We start from the raw sequence: 21947 nt of genomic DNA on the forward strand, positions 1-21947 counted from the left end.
AACTTCGCGCCATGCTGACTGCTTCGCCTGTCCTGAAGCTTGCTTGATTATCTGCATTCTGAAGTTCGGTTTTTGCACCTACAGTCCCGACAGCAGACCGACATAGCAGCAGGCATGGCTGGTAATTCACGATTCGAGACTCGGCCACAGCGACAATTAACAATTCGACCGATGCGAAGTGGTGAAGTGACCAGGTGTGTGCAAATTAGCACAAATGGTCGGGCTCATTCGATGACAATTCACTACTCCACTACGAGCAGCACAGGTTAAGAGAGTTAAATGCGCTCATCCTTGATCTCAAGCCAGCACGTTGAGGCAGCGCAGCAAGGCAGTATTGATTGCAGCACATCGATGTTCGAGCGCTGTCATTAAAAGCTACATCAAGCGAGCAGCGCACGAGCTCACGCTGCAGCGCGATTCGCACGTACGTGCGAGCTCATATGCATTGCATCAGTACACGTATTCGGCACTGCATAATTTCTTGCCTTTACGCAGCGTGCCACCCCTGAAAAAATCTTCGGCGCCCGATATTCGCTGCAGGCCGTGAAACAACACAACCGAAAGTGGCGGGTCCATATTGTAAACGTGCTTTCCGAAGCAGACGACCGAGCTTGGTACGACCCATTTTAGCACAGAGGGCGCTTTTTAGCACCTTTTTCGCAGCGCCCCCTGGGCAATGCAAGAGCCCCATTGACTCGACGGCCGTCGAAACCGCCCGTGTAGCAGCTCGAACTTGACCTTTGAGTCAACTGACTATCGGTTGGAAGGCCTTCCAAACGCCCGTGTGACACGGGTATTAAATAGTCTCCGTCCACAAAACAGCACTTTGTCCGCCCTTTGAGCTTCCAGGTTACGAAACATCGTTGCCGAGAGATGCCGAAATGAAGTTGGTCGACGCCATGACGTCACGGAAATTAGCGAAAACAATACAGCTACACAAATTATCTTTGTGTAGGGCCCTCCCTCCGCCTTCCTCGCTGAATTCTTAGGTTATAGACACAATATGTCTCTCTTGTTTAGAGCACCAGTGATACAATGTTTTGCTTCATGAAGCCTGTAGCTTAAGCATGCACACACGATGTTGATCAAATGTATCATTACTAAAATGTTTCCCAGCTTGACATGTTATAATAAAGAACAATACCCAGAAAACAGTGATATCAATGTCAAACACATGGCACGAGGTGAGTAAAACATCAGATAATAATAAGAAATCGGATATTGTATTGTTCAATATGTGCATTTTCACAATGGTAAAAACTGCCAGAGAAAATACAAGAATGCATGTTAATGTAATAAATTCCAAATATGTTGTACGAAACAGAACAACACAAATTTACAACCAGCAACAAGATGGGTCCTGTGATGGCTTAACCAAGGGAATTGATAAGTGAAGCAATTTCTTCTAGTTTCACCGCAACACTATTAATTGCAGGTGTCAGTTCATCAAGAATTTCAGACGTATAGTTTACCTTGTAGTTCTCAACAACTGACAGCGTACCTTTCACTGTGATTCTAGCAGATGATAAGAGCTGGTGCATGCGAACTTTGTCACTTAAATGTTTTGTTGCAGAAATGTAAATGTCCAAAAGGTCCTTCGAACGTATTAGATGCTCTCTGCAAGCTGCCACTTCTTTCTCCCAATTTGACTTTTGATTATGACAGCGAAACGATTTCTGAAAGAATTGTAGCATTCGTTCTGTGTCTTCCACAGTTGTACTTGAATCTTCACTTGAAAGCTGATAGAGAGACCCGTATGAGTACCAAATGTCAGCATCGTTAGTGACACCAGACGTCACTCTGCCAAACAGCTCAAGCAGCTTGGACTTCAGGTGAGTTCCCGGCTTGCCATAGATGTCAGGAATTCCTTCAGCTACAACCTTAACCAAGAGTCTTGCCACTTTGCCATCAGAGTGCTTTCCCTTAATGTCAATCAGTCTGTGCCAAGAAGTGATGCACTCCTCGAAAGCTCCAACATCCATGCACACTAGCAGGTAGTTTTCCCACACTCTCCAATTGTCGTAACTGCACTTAAGTGCCTCCTGTAGAACTTTCCAGGCTTTCTGCTTGTCTCCCATGTGGATGTATGCACTGGCCATGTTGTTCCATGCTTCAAAGCTTTCAGGGTCCAAATTCACAACACGCTTATATGCCTTCACAGACAGAGCATAGTTCTCAACCTGCATGGCGGAGTAACCGAGGGCAAACCAAACGTTCATCTGTATTCCGTTAAGTTCCGACGACTTTTCAAGATATGGAATGGCCTCTTGAAACTCCTTCTTGTTATAATAGAACAAGCCAAGCGAGCGCTGAGCTCTTGCACTGGTGTGGCCTGATATCTCCCAGGCCTTCGTGTAGTGCTCAGGGTCCTGCGTTGCGTCGCCCAGCAAACAGTACAGGTGTGCAGTTTCTTCTTCTTCGAGCAGCTTCCTGACAACATTTTCTGCTCTGTCACGGCGCCCTATCTTGGTGTAACAGTTTATAACATCCTCCCAAAGCTCATATTTAATGAACACATCGAGTGCGCTCTTTGTGGCACCCAGTGCAAAGAAGAGGTTGCCCAGCTCCTTTTCAACTTCCCAGATGGATGGCATAGCTAAAGAGAAGAAGTGCTCTTGCCTGGCACCAGCACTAGGTTCAGGGGATTTAACAGCATCGACAAGGCACTGCAGTTGAGTCATAGATCGCTCGACTCGACGGCTATTTTTCCTTTCCAGTCTGCATCGCTGAAAGAGTGCACTAAACTGGACCGACCAAGAGCAAGGCACTGAAAGAACTTGCTCAATGTATGCCATGACTTCTTCATCTCTGAGAGCATCTGGTGCACTGATGCTCTTACTCAGGATGCAGACGGCTAGAAGCAAACAGCCCTCCTCTTGCGTTAGGCTAACATCTGCAGCTGTACTGGCACTAAACTTTATCTCATTCATGACGGTGTCGTCTTTAAGCGGTGCATTTTTCGGCAAATGATTCGCCCGTTCCGACGACGCCGTGCCGACGTCGCCGTTTTCTTTGTGCCGCACTTCGAGTAGCAATTGCGGGAGCTCATTTTCCTGATGGTAAGTCCTTTTGCCAAGCGCTCCGGTCAGCTGAAACTCGATATTTGAAACACTTTTCGCCGCATCCAAGTACGAACGGCTATTTTTCACTTCGAAGTAATGCACGTAGGACAGCGCTGCTTCGGTGAAAAACATCATTCTTAGCTTTCTCTGCTCGTCACCTTCATCGAGGGCAGGTAGATTCTTTTCAACCTTGGCGATTCGGTCGCAAATCTCGCTGTACAGTTCTTGCGATCGATCAAGCATAACTAACTGATGTATGTACGCGCACCTCCAAGCCCACCAGTCAGCAGACCAACAGCTGTGAAGCATTTCATTACAGCGCACAAGCAAGGCCTCGGCGATGATGAGGAAAGGGACTTGTTCTATCAAGTGGTATGGCGGCTCTCCGCATACTTCGAGAACTTTCAGACACGCGCGTTGGCACTCGTCGGATTCCGAGTTGGGGAAAATGTCATTAACAACTTCTACAGCTGGTCCCGTCCAGTTGCACTGGACAAACAGCTTCAAAGCAGCCACGCCGACAAGGAGCACAGACAATTGCCGAGTGCAGCGACCGCCGTCCACGTAGTTCTTGCATTTCTCAATTATTTCACGTAAACAACTAGAGTAAGATGATACGCGCAGTAATATCTTCGTCCGATCGTCTGTGAACACACTCACATAGTCGCCTCGGACAATGCAGTCTACGAGGAATCGCAAGAAATCGAACTCATCTTGATCAGAAACACCACATGCGCCTTCAAGCACGTTGCAAAATTCTCGTCCAAGAACGACAGTCCGCTCGATCTCTTCGAGAATTTCCATATCAGCACACTTACTCATGACGTAGTAAACACCATCAAAGTATCAATAACACAACGTACGTTAAAGATTTTGAAATGTGCAGGCAACGTCATGCGCTTGAGCACATGGACTCGCATGACGCGTGTGACGGGAAGTCGGCCGAAAGATTGGCTAAAGCTGGCTGCGTTCGTTTATCACAATAAGTTAAAACACAGCTCTCCTATTTATAAAATTATAATAAATCACGCATATTTTTATAATGTAAATACGTGAGATCCTGATTGCATTCCCAGCAACAACTCACGGTAAGAAAATAATAATCCCGGAGGCCGTGCTTTTGTTTACAGCATCCACCAAAAGCTCTTATCAACGCCACTTTTAGAAGTTACATTTTTCTGTGTTCTTTCTTAACAAAATTAAATAAATTGCGAATATTACTGCTTCTTTCTTGCTCAATCTTTGCAGCAAAATCAAATTTTATTGTTTGTATTGTTCATCTCACTGTACTTGGGGCTTTTTGAGCGGCGTCTGCGCACAATGTTGCAGTCGTGCAGTGAAGAAAAAAAAAACATTGCAGTGGCCGCATGGGTGCAAGCACATGTGCGTTGAGAACTGCCGCAGTGAATTATCATGTATGTCTATGCATGTAAACAAATGCTGAAGCGTAAGTTGCGCCAGAATAACACTTCTGTGTGTTCCGGCAGACTGTACTCTCGCGCATATTCGCGAGTGCACAACTTCCACGGCAAGATGGAATGGACTTGCGAATCGTGAGCGCGTTTGATCAGTCGCCTTGCCCGATTGGTAAGCGTCACTCCACGTGTTCCTGGCCGCCTGCTGTGGTGCTGCGTAAATCTGACGCGCTAGCGTGATGGCAACTGTCAACGGAAAAGCCGAGAAGCGAATCGGTTTGAGTTGTAAGAAGATGAAGCGCATGGAATCCAAGAAGAGGAAGATTGAAGCCTTTTTGCAGTTGTGCGAGGACAAGTCATCGGTCAGCCCAGAATCGGCCACTGCAACGAAGAAGCGTAAAAATTCGGACAAAACTTGGGCGCACGAAAAAACGTCTGTTTCAGAGAGGAAGACAACGGACCTTTCAGACGCGGCCAAGACAATCAGCGAGGAATTGGTGCAGCTTCGAGCCCGGAAGCGTCCCTTTCCTAGTGCGTGGAAAGAAATGCCCAAGTTTTTTCTGACCGATGATGGCACCGAAGCTGCCTGGGCGTGGCCAGAAACCGATGCCAGTGCCGACAACGACGACTCCGAGGACGTCGTGGAGGACAAGGCCGTTCTTTACCTTCAAGATATCCAGGCCCTGCTCCTTGTAGCCTTAATGGGCCAGAAGACCCCAATCTTGACGCGTTGGTGCCGGTACCTACGAAACGAAAAAACGAGCCACATTGTCGTAATCACTGTGAGCGGACTCTCGGCGAAGGACCTTAGTGCGAGTGCCGAACAGTTCCCGAAGCTCAGGAACATATTCCCTGACGGCGGAGTCCGTGTCGTTCCCTCTGCGCGTTACGGCGCCACAACCGAATCTGAACTTACGCAAGTGCCAATCAGTCTCACCAGCGGCATGAAACTGCGGTGCTTCTTTGGCTCACTGGAGGCCGCCGAGTCTGCTGGTGCGGTCTACAGGTGCTACGGCGCGTTTGTGCCCATCGAGAAGCCTGACGATAAAGAAACCAGTGGGAAAAACGAAGAACCGGAGCCGTCCGACAAACCACGCGCTCCAAAGACAAGCGATGTGACGGCTGCTGATCCGCCAGTACTGAACCAGACGGTGGCAATGCAGAACAAAAGTACCAACGAGAATGCCAAAAGTAAAAAGACTCAGCCGCTTGACAGTAAGTTGCCAGAAAAGCTTCCGGCAAAAGAAGTACCTACTGAAGATGAAGACATTGCCACTTTTGAGGTGCCCCGTACATTTTTTCTGTTGAGCCCAGTTCAGATGCTGACTGAAGGCTACCCACTGATCAGAGCAAACAACACACGAGACTACGTCTACACAAAGTCAAGCTACACACCAGTAAATCATAAGTAAGTATGGCGAGGTAATGGGCTGCAGTTCTGTTAAGCTGTGCACTGCTGCTGCAGCCATGCAGAATGCCAGTGTGGAACTGGAAGCTTGTGCATTGCCGCTGTATTGTTGTTGCTCTATTAGGTTCTCGCGCATGTGTAGGGCTCAGATGTTTTTCTTTACGTGTGTGTGTCTAGCACCAGAATTTTTGTGTAGTTATAGGTACTTTTGCTTACACCTTTGTAATTTCAAGCACCCATCGAATGAAGGCATTCTTACTAAACTACAAAAGTGTTCCCTTCTCAGCTGTTGCCAGCCAGCAGTGTAAGGTAACTGATATTCATACAGTTTAAGACATTAAAAGAAAAAGAATTTAAAGTATTATTGACTATGCTGTTCTTTATGTAGAAGTGATAAAGGAAATAACCCGTGATAGACTATGTGACGTGTATGTATGGCAGCAACTATGCAATAGGGGATGCTCTGTGCATGCTTGCCTTGGGAAGTGCTGAGCTCCCCATCAATAAGGACTTGCATGTGTACTGCAGATGGTTCTGATCAAATAAGCAGAATTGCAAACCTCTGCCTTTTGGGAAGTGTAGCCCTTTTCACCTAACGGCATCAATAATGATGCACCTAAGGTCTGCAAGAGAGCATGACCAGAATGCAATCTTGTCTTACATTATTGAAAGGTACCATGTTCCCTGCATGCAAAAAATGTGTAGTCATGTTTGTCAAACTAAAACACCGCAGCAAGAAGACTGTGGAGATTATTTTAAATGAAAGTACAATAAACCAGGCAATACTAAATTGGCTGTGACATAGATGTTTAAAGGATGGCACAGACAGGAGGCTGAACATAATTAGAAATTAGAACAAATTGGGAAAACTAACAATACCACATTTTCGGCCTCATGAAAACAAAAGCCAGCCATAGTTTCATGAAAGTGAGCAGTGATGTTAAGCTCCTAAACCTTTATACCAAAAGCATTTCCCCATGTTGCTAGCTACAAATGGACGAGACGAAAGGGGGTTAACTGACGGGCCCAGTTTGTATTAGTCATATCTTAAGGAGCCAACGAACACTGACACCAAGGACAACATAGGGGAAATTACTTGTGCTGAATAAATGAAATAGAGAAACGATGAACTAATGGAAATGAATGTGGATGAAAGAACAACTTGCTGCAGGTTGGGAACGATCCCACAACCTTCGTATTTCGCGTGCGATGCCCTACCAATTGAGCTACCGCGGTGCCGTTTCCCAATCGACTTTTTTGGGTAATTATGTTTCGTAGTAGAACCCTGGGAGTGTTAGCCAGCGCTACCACTCAGAGACCTTGGCGGCAGATGTGGCACATCGTTTCTGCCACAGGCATCACGAGAACATGATCTTTTTGGGTGAAGGCAACCAACCGGTCAATAAACCCACACATGCTACCTGAAGGCGTCAATGTTGCCGGATTCGAGACCCTCATTATGTAATAAACGAGAAGAAAGGGAATTAATCGAGGGGCCCGATTTTTATTAGTAATATCATAAGAAGCCAACAAACACTGACACCAAGGACAACATAGGGGAAATTACTTGTGCTTAATAAATGAAATAAAGAAGCGATAAATTAATGGAAATGAAAGTGGATGGAAAAACAACTTGCCGCAGGTGGGGAACTTTCATTTCCATTAATTTATCATTTCTTTATTTATTTATTAAGTGCAAGTAATTTCCCCTTTGTTGTCCTTGGTGTCAGTGTTTTTTGGCTTCTTATGATATAGCTACAAATGGGTGATCTAAATTTCATTGTGCCACCGCTTCCACAAAGTATGCTGGTAGTAAGTCCTTGGCAGATTGACTGGCAACTATGACCGAAAAGGCTGAGTTCTGTATTTGTTCTTTACTTCCTTTGGCTGGCCCGGTGACAAATCAGCATAAACCTTTCAATGAATGTGCGCAGAATTTTGGTAGTGTGTGGATTGTGAGCAGGGCTGTACCAAGGAATTATTTTCGGGAACGGTTTCGCAGAAACAATGGCGGCCATTAAAAAAAATTTCATTTGCTTACTTTAACATGTGAATCAGGCACATTGCTGACATACGATAGTATAAACATATAAAGAGTATATTGATGTGTACATACAATATAATTGCATGTGTAATTGCATTGAACAGTATATCTCTGTGGCAATAACTTCAAGAGGTGTGGTTACAAGCGTGACGAGGATAAAGGACTTTGGAAAAGAAAAGGAATGTTTTACAGTAGGGTCTCTGAAACTGGAGATGAGGGGGGGGGGGGGTGCAGTAGGGGCGAGTGCCCCCTCTCTCCAGCCTTGAAGGTTGGCCCCACTATAACTATGTAAGCCTGGGTTTTGCAATAACAAATTAAAGTATGCATGGCAAAATGAACCCTGGTTGCTGCGCACACATACACACACTCAAAATAGATTTCTGGGGCCCCTGAGCTGTTGAAAAGGTTCACACGCACCAAAGTTCGCCTTTATCACATGATAACCCACTAAACTCGCTGCTCTATCATGCCTATCATGTCTATGATCTACATCTGCCATTTCCCACCTTTCTCTTTGCAGCTCCCGCTTGTTTGGATTAGATTGTGAGATGTGCTTGACAACAGCCAGGGTCAACGAGCTCACCCGTGTGACCATGGTGGACGAAGAGGAAAACGTGCTGCTTGACGAACTGGTCAAACCTCGCAACCGCATAATTAACTACCTCACACAGTTCAGTGGCATAACGAAAGAAATGCTCGATCCAGTTTGGACACGCATTGAAGATGTCCAGAAAGCAATATCCGACCTTCTGCCCAGCGATGCCATCCTCGTGGGACAGTCGCTGAACTGTGACTTGCACGCACTACATTTGATACATCCATATGTGATTGACTCCAGTGTCATCTACAATATGACGGGAAACCGGCGAATCAAGACGAAGCTCAAGACACTGACAAGCACTTTTCTTGGCGAGGAAATTCAAACAGGCACCGACGGCCACTGTTCTGCAGAGGACGCCATCGCAAGTCTTCGCCTTGTCAAGCATAGGCTCAAACAGGGCCTCTTTTATGGGGATGCCGTTCTTAAAGAAATGCAAAAGAAAATCATGGACAGGGCATTAGAAATATACAATCGTAAGACACAGTTCAATGTCTTTGTCTATGATGAGGATGAAATGGGATTTGGAAGTGCCGGCAAGAAAAGGGAAGAATATGAGCCTATCGGAGTTTATGTCTACGATGAGGAAGAGTTGGAGTCCACCACAGTAGCCAAAACACCCACCAAGCCGCAAGAATCGCCGAGCAAGCAAAAAGAATTAACGGTGTGGGCTAAATGTCGGAAACAGCTACAAACCGATTTCCGGGGTGCTGTAAGCAACCTGTTCTACTACCTTAATAAAAGAGAGAACAGGAGGTTAGTGCATCTTGTTGGCAAGAAGGAAGTCCTTGGCAACTACCCCAAGTTTGTGCTCAAAACCACTCCACACACTCAAGTGGACAGCAACAAAGAAGTCGCACGAAGCGTGAGGTCTCTTATGGAAACAAACCAGATCGTCATGGCTGGGCTTCAAGCACAGGACAGCAATGGACAAGTTACCAAGGAAAAGGCAGCAGAAGTGGACAAACTTTTAAGAAAGATCTATCGCAATTGCAGGAAGGCATGTCTGTTTGTTGTGTTCTTAGAAGGCTCAGTGGACGTGGACACTCAAGTGACTCAACACGGACTGTGTTTTGTGAAGGTCAAGGAAGCTGAAAAGAGACCTCTGAAAGAAGACTGTAGTGTCGAGGATTGATGGACCTCCTAAGGAATGATGTGTAGGTGATGTTAAGCAATTTTGCTTCAATTGCTGGTATTGATTCTGAGGATATTAAATGTGTTCAAAATGGTAAAAAAAATTCAGTGTCATTCCACTCTGTGAAGGTGGGTGACCAGCGAAGCTGTTTAACGCAAAACATAGAGGTGACCCAGAATATTGAACAAAGGTATGAACATATTTATTGTCGTAATCTGTGGTCATCGTGATAATATAGATTGGCACACACATTTGCATATCACCTCTGTTATTAAATGTGTTCGTCACGTAAGACAATGGATGGCTCATACCCCCTTAAGCAATCGCTCATACCGCCGTAAACACAGCCTCCCCATTACGACAGATGAGAAGTGAAATTCCATACTGGGATAACGAGTGGCAACGGAGCCAGCTGTGGAAAACGACAACGCTCCAGCCATTGCTGATGATGATAGTTTTTTAACAACGTGGTCGGAGCCAGCTGTAGAAGAAGACAACGAAGACTCGAGCAGTGGCACCAGTGCGTTTGCGCGGTTGGCGCAGATAATTTTTTAACAGTCCTTTTTAAAAATGTTGTACAAAACATTTTTTCAAAAACATCTGTTCTTACCCTTGTGCCTGGGACCTCTTTGTATCCCAGCTGTGACAAGGGTATTTCAAGGGCACGTTACTGGTCCCAGAGCACACAGGGGTATGTGCCACAGAGCTTGCACCCTTTCTTCACTATCGCAAGGATCAGCCCACATGATGATTCCTTTTTGCCAACACCTCGGACTTTTTTTTTCTCCCAGATCCTAGCCATAGACAGCTTCACTGTAAGATGCCCAAATGTGTGTATGTGTCAATAGACATTAAAGAAAAGCCGTAAATAAGTTGATACTGATAAAATATGTTTTAATACTCTAGCTTAATTAATTTTGTGGTAATAGCATAAGTATTAAAAAAGAAAATACTTAAAGTTAAATTTTAAGAATGACTGCATAGAAACCTCAGCACTGGTACGCCAGCCCAGTAAAAAAAACATTGAGTTCAGTTGGATTTTTCAATGGGAACCAACTGGTTCCAATGGGACACCATTGGAGGCCCAAGTTCCAATTGGGCATCATGAGAAGTCCAGTTGTTTCCAGTTGGACATCACTGGAGCTTGCTATGCCAATTGGTCACAAATGGACCCAATTGGAAGTCGATGAGTAATCTTGCAAAACCTCGGAGTAGTTGATAACAACAATAGCGCAATTATAATGTTAGTTTTAAAGTAAAATATCCTTGTATTTTGGTGTGATCAATGGTGACAAGCATTCAGCTTTCTGTCAAGTGAAATACTCATCTTGAAATTTTACCAATTTCTCATGAACCACTGGCACCACTTGGTCAACCAAATTTTGCTCACATATACAGCACCTTACATGCATCTCATATCGAAGTGGTGAGTGTTGGGTATGTCAATGAAGAGAATTGCCGTAGTGTGTTCATGTATGAGCATGCTTCTCGAAAGGGAGTTTCAGGTATATCTGTGTCACATCAAGGTTAGGGCCCATCTAGGCTTTTTTTTTTTTTCCTTCGGTTTTCATGTTGGTCCCAAGTCTAATTCATAGACCAAGTGGGTTTAGTTTTGTTCAAAAAACCAATTGGACATGTTGGATTTTTCCACTGAGTGTCCCAAAATACAATTGGAAATATCCAATTAACCTGCCGTGGTTGCTCAGTGGCTATGGCATTGGGCTGCTGAGCACGAGATTGCGGGATCAAATCCCGGCCACATTTCGATGGGGGCGAAATGTGAAAATACCCATGTACATAGATTTAGGTGCACGTTAAAGAACCCCAGGTGGTCGAAATTTCCGGAGGCCTCCACTTCGGCATGCCACACAATCAGAAAGTGGTTTTGGCATGTAAAACTGGCATGTAAAGTTTTTTTGAAATATCCAATTGGTTCCAATTGGAAATTTCCAACTGGTTTGAGCCATTTTTTCTTTTTGACTGGAGCACAATGGGCATCGATTTCAAAAGTTCTATTGTCTCTTTTTGCTTTTGTTTTTCATATTTTTGCTATTGTGTCTCAGTAAAGGCTGTTGAAACTTGCGAAGTTCAGTAGTTGGCTCTTTTAGGATGCAGTATAGCCCTTCTTTACCAATAAAAGATTAATGAAGCCGAGCAGATGCCATCCAAATCCATGACAATATGGCGAGCTCATGTATTCAAGGTGTCGTTGCCAGAGCTGTATTTTATCTTTTGTCTTTTCTGACTTATCAAGCCTTTTCTTTTGGTGAGGGTGGCTCTTTTGGTATTGTACAAGTTAAATTTATTTAACAGCTAAATTTTTTTAGTGTGCCATTAAAAGTGCAAGAAAAGCTTTTGCCAAAAATAAGTTACGCAGCTGCATTTCATCCCTACACATTTCAGTAAATAGTTCTCTTAGATATGGTACCGGAACCTAGAGGAAGAGTCTCTAAATGTTGGACTTGGCACCATTCACATTGCCACGTCATAACCTAGAGCAAGACTTTCTGCAATCATCTAGCAGTAAGGCTAGGAATTATGATGTTGCTTATCAAAAAGCTGACAAGAGCACTGAATCCATTTATTCCAGCTGTGCTCAAGAATGACAGCCGCAGTGACTGCAGAATGAAGCAAGCCAGTGTATCATGATGTCTTGATCTGCCTACCTCCTTGGTACCGAAACTGGTTCCTAGAAATAAGTGGTATTGTAAATTGTTCAGGGCAGACACTTGACATTATTTTAAACAGGCTTAGAGAGTTTGGGCCTCCATTTATTACTGGAAGTCGGAAATGTCATGTCAGTACTCTTTTAATTGTGCTGAGGCATACAACAGCCAAGAAGAATGCACAAATGCCAGATGGCCTGGCTGACTTCTCCGTGTAAAGACATGGCATCACTCACAGTGCGTAGAACAAGAAGCTCCCCTAGAAGCGTAAGAAGCTCTAACACACTACAGCACCCAAGCAAGGCAAAATGCAGGCTTGAAAAAGGCTCAACATATATGCCAAGGACAAAGGAAAGGGAGAATCCAAAGTATTGATTTTTATTTTTGGGACGATTTGTTGCCAGGCAGAATTGAAGAAAATCAAATAAAATCTTATGTAACTTAATTGTGCAGCAACTGTAACTGAATTGTACACCTTGCATCAGGCCAGCCTTTCTTAAGCTCTAAAGTCTGATTGCCCAAATTCCAGGGCACAGCCAAAGCAAGTGTCGAACTTCTGGCATTGCCACAGGAGCTGAGCACTTGGGGCATGTTCTCTGGTCGATTTTTGTCGATCCCCAAGCCCAGGGAACCAATGGTGCACACTTAGTGCTGCATTCTTAACCTGTGACTAACTGGCACTGTGAGCACCCAATGCAAGGAAAAATGATAAGCATGTGACCGTCTGTCGCAATAAGGATTTATATCTCAAGCAACATCGCTTCAAGGTCCTCAGACTTAAAGGCCAACTTTGATAAAACGTATTTAAATTTTTCAAAGAACTCTTCCTTCATTGTGGAAGTTTCCTGTTCCTACATTTTCCTGGCTTTCGCATTGTTCAAAGCTCATAAAAAGCATATCAAAGGATCTGTAGTGTCTGCAGGCCTACCACAACTATTTGTCCAAGATAATTTCGCTCGCTTGGTGCTTCCAATTTATATCTGCCAACTGCTATCTCTGCTCTTTGCCTGATTGCTGACTATCATTTAGTTTTCTTCAGATTACCAGCAAGCCTCAGAAAATCAACAGTTCAAAACAGACATGGACAATGAAGACACACACCGACATTTAAATACATATGGCACCCATCCCATCGCATCTGTTTTGCCTCATTCATTTCCTCAAGTTCAGCTCGCCAACTAGACTTATGGTACTGCCTTTGCATCAAGGCTATGCCATCATCATCAGCAGCCCACTTTATGTCCACTGCAGAACGTAGGCCTATCCCAGCCACCTCCAACTTCTGACTTGTGTTGGCTGAGTCCACCTGATGCCTGAAAATTTCCTCATTTCATTGCACCATCTAATTCTTCTACGTCCTCGACTAGGCTTCCCTTTCCTTGACACCCATTCTGGAGCTCCTTTAGACCAATTGTAGTGAAGCAGACACGCCCCTGTGTATGTGCCAACTGAAGAGGAAGACGAAGGATCGCAAGTGAGCCCCGTGCTACAGACAGCCCTTGCAGTGCCTGCCTATACCTAGCCTTCCAGCAATGTTGTCAACGACAACAAACTTTGTCACATTTGGTGGAGATTGCTGAAATGATGCGACAAGGTTTATTGTCGTTGACAGCGTTGCTCGAACTCTAGGTATAGGAAGGCACTGCAAGGGCTTTCCGTAGCACGAGGCTCACTCGCGATCATGGCGCAGTCCTTCGTCTTTCTCTTCGGTCGGCACATACACAGGGGCACGTCTGCTTCATTACACAACAGTTATCTGTTCAGCATGTTGCAAGGCGTGCTGAACTCCATTTCTTCCTCTTAATCTGAACTATAATCTCAGCTAGTCCCATTTTTTCTCTAATCTAAACCACTGTCTTCCTGTCTCTTAAAACTGCATCTATAATTTTTCATTCCATCACTTTTTACGCAGTCTTCGCTTCTTCTCAAGCATCTTTGTTAACCTCCACATTTCTGCCACTTATGTTAGTACCAGTAGAATGCAATGATTGTACTAAAATAGCAGTTGGCTGCTGGACCTGTCCTGGTTATGCCTCCAACCCATCTTTATTCCCCTGTAGATTTCCTTCTCAGAATTCGTGTTTCGTGTGACTAACTGGCCTAGATATATGGGCTCATGTACAGATTCTAGAGATTATCCATCACAACTTCTTGTTCCCTTGCCAGGCACAACTTTAGCTTTCTGTACACTAATCTTCAAACCCACGCTTATAGTTTGTTAAGGACCTCAATAATTTGTTGCAAGTCATTTCCATCATTCAAGCCTATGTTATATTTGCCTATTCAGATGCAGGCTGTCTTCCTACTTAATGACCAAGACAGTGTCATCTGTAAACCACAGATGAATATTTAGTTGATTTCTACCACCTAATTCTTCCCAACCCAAGATTCTGAACATTTCTTGCAAATGTGCTCTGCACAAAATCATACATGGTGTGTCACTCGTGTTGCTAAAGAGAGAGAGAGAGAGAGAGATGAAAAGGAAAGGCAGGGAGATAATACATGTTAATGTAACTAAAATTTCAAACCATAATGTAGGCTAGGCTCTGTAACATTTCATTACTTTGAAGTCACTCTGTGCTACAGGTCAGCAGAGGCATATCTTGCCCAAGTAATAGCAGGGGTGTTCGAACAGCGAAATTTTTAATACAAATATATGGAAGAAACGACCTTTGAATATTCGAAATTTCAAAACAAAAAAAGTACTCTGAAATAAAAAGTTATGTAGAGTCTGTTTGGCAACAAAAGGTCTGTTTACATCATATGATACAGTAATACCATTAACAATTGCATGTCAATTCAACCGAGAAGCTTGTAAATTAGAAACAAAGGATTTAAGTATGATCATTTATGGTGCACAACGACGACAGTAATAAAAAAAAAACGAAAGGAACGGCACCTGTTCCAGATGCATGTAGTAGAGTTTAGTGCTCATTGAAGGAGGTAAGAGCATTACTACAGCACCCTACATCATTTTGAAGGAAACTAAATGTGGCGAAATTGGCCAAATAATAGATCGCTCTGTCTAAATGGAGGCAGTGAAGTTGTAGGTAGCCTAAGGCGAGACGTGCTTATTCAACAGATGATAAATGTGCTTAAGTGAGCCCATCCATGCATTTCTTCAGGAAAGGGGTCGCCTACACAGCAACCATGGTTCTCCTGCAGCAGAACCATTGAGAAGGGTATCCGTTTGCATCAGTCTTTCTCCTCGTAGACTGCAAGAATTGTCGTTGTCGCTTATAGTACTCGAAAGGAACAAATATTCAGAGAGTAAATTCTCATACCGTATACAAATGAGCAAAGACTATGGAATTCATATTAGAAGTTTCGAATATTGATTACTCACACAGCCCTAAATATTAGACAAGGTCACCATACTAAAACAGAAAGCATATCAATGTTTGTTGATGCCTCACATGAAATCCATTGCAAAGTTTGAACATGTCAAATGCGATGTACTCTACAGAGCCCATTTAGAGTGAGACTACACAAAAGTGCTCTCATACTTGCTTTCTAGCATCTGCACAGCCTGCATCAACTCTCAGCCAGGAAAATGAGCCATATTTACTAGGGTCGCTAGTAGCTTTGTACACATACAAAGGGATATGGTGCCTGACGTGTTCTTGGATAGCCGCAAGAATTGGACAAATTAAGCCAACAGTGACCAACATTATTTACAATATTAGTTTAAATACCTTACTTATTATGCTTCTTTAAGTGAATGCTGCATCACAAGTTTTGAAATGCATGGTGTGTTGTCTGTGCTGCAGCTTATTTACTGCGAGTTTTCTAATATTTGTGTAGATATGGAAGTTATATCTGAAGAATACACTTCGCCAAAATAATAATTATAATGGTAGCTCCAAGGATGAGTAAAGCTTTTCTACAATGTTTAGGCACAAATAGCAAATTTATTTTTACACATTTCTGCTTTATAGTACAATGATAATACCATAACGAGCAGTCACAGTTAGGACATCAGAAGAACACACCACAGTTTAAGTGGCAAGGTTGTAGTCGGACTTGATGGCAACAATGCTCAGGCTATATGCACACTTCAGTACACATCAGCAACTCCCATTGCCTGTGCAGAACACCACTTGACATCTTCATAAAGCACAGTAGCTCAACGACTACCGTTTTTTCTTCATCTCTGCTTTTTTCTTTCTCAAGTCCTTTTTCATGCGTGGATCAACAACTTTAAACCGGCCCTTAACTCCAGGTGGCCGCCGCACTTTGCGCCCTGTTGCTTTCTTGGCTACCAAGTATGTCACTTTGTCGTTCTCTTTCTTGCCAAGGACCTTCTTGTAAATCTGCCGTATCTGCTGTGCTTTTTCTGCATCTGTCATGTCTAGCTTCTCCGTGATAGTTTCAGCTCTCTTGCGAGCCTTCTCAAGCTTTCGGGCAGCACGCAACTTCTTGCGAGCTTTAGCCTCTGCAACTTTTTTGATGGGTCGTGCATTGACAGCTTTCAGTTGTGCTTTGTACTCTGCAACCATCTCAGCAGTCTCTGGCATCATCTTTTTGCTATGCTTCTGTTCTTCCTCCACAAACCACTTTGGCAGATTGTCATCGTTGAAAGCATACCTGTTAAAACCGGCATCTATGATGTCACGTTTTGCTTTCTGGGACCTAATCATCATTGTGCCGATAGCCAAGCCCTCTGGATCCAGCTTTACTCTTTTTTGTTTCTTTTTTGGTGGCTCACTGCTAGTTTTTATTGTGCTTTTCTTCTTCTGTGAGCCACCAGTTGAAGTGGTCCCACTTTTGTTTGTTGTGTCTACCTCTACAGCATCAGCAAATGTGACTTTCTTTGATTTCTTTTCCAATTTACTGACTTTTTGCTTGCCCGCTGATGCCTTTGAAGGCGTTGCTGTACTTTTTTCCTTTCCTTCAGACATCATCTCCAACTCTAGCAGTTCCTTCTCGTCATCAATGTCTGCAAATGCTTCTTTTTCGAACCACAATTTTCCCATTTCCTTGCGCTTGTTTTTAAGGCTACCATAAGCCACATCAACAAGCAAGGGATTCTCATCATCCTCGGGCACATTATCTTCTTCTTCATCATAATTTGCATCTTCTTCAGCATCACTCTCAAACACCAATTCTTCATGCTCGTCATCATCAGAATCATCATCTTCACCATTTTCTTCCCCCTCCTCAGCATACCAATCTTCATTCATGACATTCTTCTTGTAAGAAACAAGCTTTCTCCGATGATCCAAGTCCTCTTCGTCGTCTTCAAGTGGTTGCACAGGGTCAAGTGTTCCAACGTCAACTTCGTCTACATTTGACAACTGTTTTTCATTCTTGATAGCCTTCAGTTTGAATAGATCCAAATCTTCTTCCACAATAGCCTGATCATTCTTCAGGACCATTTGCAAGTTCATGCGCTCTCTAAGCTTATTCCTCTGTTTGAGTACTTTCTTCTTTTTCTTCTTTAACTCCCTGGCTTGTTCAGCTGTTACTTCCTCCGCGTGTTTGAGCAGCTGAAGCTCCTCATCATCAGTTTCTTCTTCGACTTCTTCCATTCCTGCTTCTTCAGTTTCTTCTCCTTCTTTCTTTTCCTTCTCTTCGAGCCATGCCTTCAGCTTCTTTCTCCACGTCAACAAGTTTTTTATGTCTCCGCGGCCCAAAACCTTGATGTCCTTGCAACACTCTTTGATTTCCTGTGTTGTGAGTGGGTGCGCCAGCACATCATCGTTATCTATCACCACTTCACTGCACTGACCCAACACTTCTAGGTGGTTTTCACATTTAAGAAAGTCCATCACAGGCACCCTGTGGTATAGAGTGTAATCATTTTCGGGGTACCCCTCAGCTTTCGGCTTCTGCTTCTCAGGATGCGCCGGGTTCAGCTTGGCCACTTCTCCGGTGTCGACATCGCTGAAAAGGTGAGCCGGGTCCAGAAACCTCGGGTCGATCTTGTCGGGTGCAATGTACGACTGGCACACAACGAATATCTCTGCAGATTCGTGACGCGACGCCTGCGGCTTGGTTGCAGAAATCTTCTTGAAGAGCTTCTTGAGCACCCACATCAAGGCCTGATAGTCCTTGGAACGGAACACCTTGGTAATGAACCAGCCTCCCTTGTTAAGGAACTCTGTGGCCAGCTTGACGGCGTGCAGAGTGAGGACATTCTGGCCGTAGGCGTCGTGGTCCCAGCTCTTACCTACGTTCGGCGCACCGTCGTTGAGAACGATGTCGGCCTTCCAGGTCTTCAGTTCCTTCTTTAGCTTCGTGCGGCAGCTACCCGTCGTAATGTCATCCTGGATGGCGATGACGTTCGGAATTGGCCTTATTGGCACCAGGTCGACACCGATAATGACGCTGGACACTGGCATATACTTCTGAGCAACTTGAAGCCATCCTCCAGGCGCTGCGCACAGATCGATCAACACGCGGGACCTCTGCAGGAACTCGAACTTGCGGTTTAGTTGAATAAGCTTGAACGCTGCTCTGGACCGGAAGCCTGTCTCTTTGGCCAAATGGTAAAACTTGTCCTTGCGCTGCTTTCCTGTCTTTGTTTTCTTACCCATCTTGTAGTTCACGCGTTACCCGACGCTTATCCACGTGCGCGAAGACGACACAACTTCTTGTCTCGTTTAGTGTCATTTTTGTAGGCTGGTGTCGGATATGTCAATCTAGTTTTGCAACTTATTGTTGTTCTGTTGTTTCTTGCTCAAATACATTTTCTTTAGGTTACATTTATTTTTATATATTTTATAATATTTATCATAATTGTCAATTATACATACATTACGTGCATGTTTTGCTCACAGTTCGACGTAGCGGCTTAGCTGAATTGACGTCTTGGTGTTATGTGGGAAAGCGAACAAACCTCATGGCCGGCTGCATTGCGATGTTACCACCCTATATATATTATAGTGCTTAGAATACTTACGTTAAACGGACGAGACCAACGTAACGTAGGCTTGATAGCGGGCAAAAACAGCGCGTGGGATGACCCTCACATAGCGGCTGCCAGCATACTCTAAAAAGGGCTGCCGCGGGGAGCATAATTATTGTTACTACTTTCGGCTGCTTGACCATGTCGCCGATCAAATTTCTTACTATTTCGCAACGGTTGTGCAGCCCTCTGTTGTCACTACAAAACTCGCCGCTACTTTTGCCTGAAAGGTGCCAACACACTCACCCTTTGGCGGCGAAAGTGTTCAGTATATTTCGTGTTTATGAAGATGTCGTCGGCCTCACCGAAGTAAAGGCAGCCCAAACCAAGGTGTTGGAGGTAAGGCACGAGTCGCTGAATCTTTCGGTAAAGCTGTTTGATAGCAGCACTTAGATCTTTCCGTCGCTTGTGCTTAAGTACGTGCTTCATTACGACATTTAACTGCACATCGGTACAGGGTGCCATAACGTTGGTACACGTTTTGCTTGCCAGGCTGAACAAAAGTTCGTGACGACCCAAGAGCAACGGCGAGAGAAGCAGCAACGGATTTTACAACTTCAGAGCCAGCTGAAGGAAATCCACGCAGAACTTGACAAGACGCACAGAGGAGAGGATCGCTACCTTACCCTCATAACTCAGGTACGCCTGCGTGTTTTATAAATTACTGGTAGCTTTACACACAAACGTGTGCAGGTACTGAACTCCAAAGAATGAAACCCCATTGTAGCTTCAAAGTGAAAACTAGAAGCTCCCTCTGGGGCTGAATTACTACTGCGTGACCAGCAGGATAAATCACGCTGTCCAGACAGATGAGAGTTGCACAGTATTGCTTGAATGAGAAATGTTACGCTGTTTATACTCTTGGTAAAATTTCTGTACACTCGTTTTATATGAACTATGCACTATAGTTGACGACTGTTATGGACTTGTCACACTTGACTCTTGCAGGAGCACGCAGTCATCAAGGAAGAACGTTCCTTGCTTGAGCAGTTCAAGAACTTGGAGAAAGCAGAGCGGGATTACTTCGCCTCTCTCTCCTTGGCACTTCGGGAGAGCCACGAGAAAGAGCGTGCCCAGGGGGAGCGCACCAAGTACTGGTCCATAATTGGTTCCGTCTGTGGTGCTGTCATTGGCATTATCGGGGCCACCGTCAACAACCGGATACGCCTAAACCAGCTCAGAGACCTTGTGGAACGTTCATCCAGCCAACCGGAGGTACAACGCTTGGTCTACAGCCTCTCGGACGAGTTCAAACGGCACAGAGACCAGATCGTGGAGTTTGTGTCCGACATCCGAGAGCTCCTTGGTGCTGCACCAATAGTCGCTGCGACAGACCGTGCAGCTGCGGTACCAGTAATGATGACCAAAGCCGGAGGTAATGTTGATGCTGACTCGGACCTTGAGCTTCAGATGAGGGAAGTAGTAGTGCTGGTAAAGCAGCAACAGCAATTATTAGAGAGGGAGACAAAAGAAATAAAAGCATTGCTAGCTGCCGACAGGGCTTTGGAAGAAGCTGAAGGAGATGTCAGGAGAGCAGCAGTGTACATTGGTGAAGATGTCAGAGACATAGTGGCTGACTCACAGCGGCAGTTGGAGTGGAAGATGAAGATAAACTCGCTTGCCATGGTAGCGCTAGTGTATGGCGCCCTTGCAGTGACTGTTCCACTTTTGGCGGCTTTTTTCAAAGGCTCGTGATGACTGACTACTGCCTTCCTTAATGAATTATGACTAAGTCGCATTGTTGACTGCATTTTCTTTTTTTTAATTCATTCTGCAAATGGATTCAGTGGACCAGTGAAGCTTTAAGTAGTTTTGATAGGAATGAAGCTCCTCCTGTGTTCAGCTATGTAGTTCCTGTTAGCAGTAAGTTGTGGAAGTATGGTGCCATGTACTTCCCGAGTTGCAGGGAGCACTGCTTGTTGTGTGCAGCACAGAAGCAAGGTGGGTATTCCACACTACTTTGGTGTGCTTTCTCTTCAGTCTGCTGTCATTTGCTTCCAGATGTCCCTGTAAGAGCTATGCATACAGCAGCTTTTTTATTTTTAATATACATTATGAATACATACAACTGACTTTACAAAATAAATTAAATGAAAACTCGTATTTTAAGAGAACAATTTTGCTTGTTTGCTACTTGTTTTGCCATTTTGCCTGAATAAATGCTGACCCTTGTGTACTCGCTGTGAAAGCACTTTTCACTGGCAGTAGCTTCCATCACCATAGCTAAACACTTTAAATGTCACAAACTACAGCATTTATGTGGCTCTATTCACCTTAAAACTTCAAGACAAACATGTATCATCTCTGGCTAATTGTTAATACTATGTTCTGAAAGCATCAAGTTTCTGGCTGTAGCAAAGGTAAACATCTGACATTCATATAAGCATAGGAAGATGCACTTTCAGCAATGCACCATTACATTGTTTTGCTGTAGAAATATTGTGAACATTATTATATAGTTCTTGGCTATGTGTACACATTGCTGTCTGTGTTTGTTGCTTATTACCTCATGATTTTGTCTAAACGTTATCTCCACTTGTACCGGTAGAGAACTTTTTTTTTTCTGTGCGTTAGGAGGTTCCTTGTACATGCTTATTGCACGTGGTTATGGCCACAGGTGTATGCTCCTTCATGTGAGAGTCATCAGTTAAAGATGTAAAGGTCAGGGTTAGAAAGTAGCTGCCAAGCAGGAAAGGCCACCTCACTTGC

General features: G+C 44.3%; 4 protein-coding genes across 4 annotated transcripts; 2 read left to right on the forward strand and 2 right to left on the reverse strand.

Annotated features, from left to right (window-relative positions):
• Positions 1-1201: 1201 nt before the first annotated feature.
• Positions 1202-3959, reverse strand: LOC126521826 (tetratricopeptide repeat protein 27). Its single transcript, XM_050170540.3, has one exon. It carries the CDS (start codon positions 3882-3884, stop codon positions 1371-1373), a length of 2514 nt encoding a protein of 837 aa, XP_050026497.2. The 5' UTR covers positions 3885-3959; the 3' UTR covers positions 1202-1370.
• A 445-nt stretch (positions 3960-4404) lies between these two features.
• Positions 4405-9765, forward strand: Rexo5 (RNA exonuclease 5). Its single transcript, XM_050170542.3, has 2 exons — positions 4405-5885; positions 8450-9765. Exons 1-2 carry the CDS (start codon positions 4717-4719, stop codon positions 9660-9662), a joined length of 2382 nt encoding a protein of 793 aa, XP_050026499.2. The 5' UTR covers positions 4405-4716; the 3' UTR covers positions 9663-9765.
• A 6454-nt stretch (positions 9766-16219) lies between these two features.
• On the reverse strand, positions 16220-18926 carry LOC126521827 (pre-rRNA 2'-O-ribose RNA methyltransferase FTSJ3). Its single transcript, XM_050170541.3, has one exon. The coding sequence runs from the start codon at positions 18865-18867 to the stop codon at positions 16462-16464; it is 2406 nt and encodes an 801-aa protein (XP_050026498.1). The 5' UTR covers positions 18868-18926; the 3' UTR covers positions 16220-16461.
• A 218-nt stretch (positions 18927-19144) lies between these two features.
• Positions 19145-21414, forward strand: LOC126521839 (mitochondrial potassium channel-like). The gene is made up of 3 exons (XM_050170554.3): positions 19145-19577; positions 19731-19877; positions 20187-21414. The coding sequence occupies exons 1-3, from the start codon at positions 19380-19382 to the stop codon at positions 20931-20933; spliced, it is 1092 nt and encodes a 363-aa protein (XP_050026511.2). The 5' UTR covers positions 19145-19379; the 3' UTR covers positions 20934-21414.
• The last annotated feature ends 533 nt before the right edge of the window (positions 21415-21947 follow it).

Source organism: Dermacentor andersoni, chromosome 6 (genome assembly GCF_023375885.2).
Source record: "Dermacentor andersoni chromosome 6, qqDerAnde1_hic_scaffold, whole genome shotgun sequence".
Taxonomy (NCBI): Eukaryota; Metazoa; Arthropoda; class Arachnida; order Ixodida; family Ixodidae; genus Dermacentor; species Dermacentor andersoni.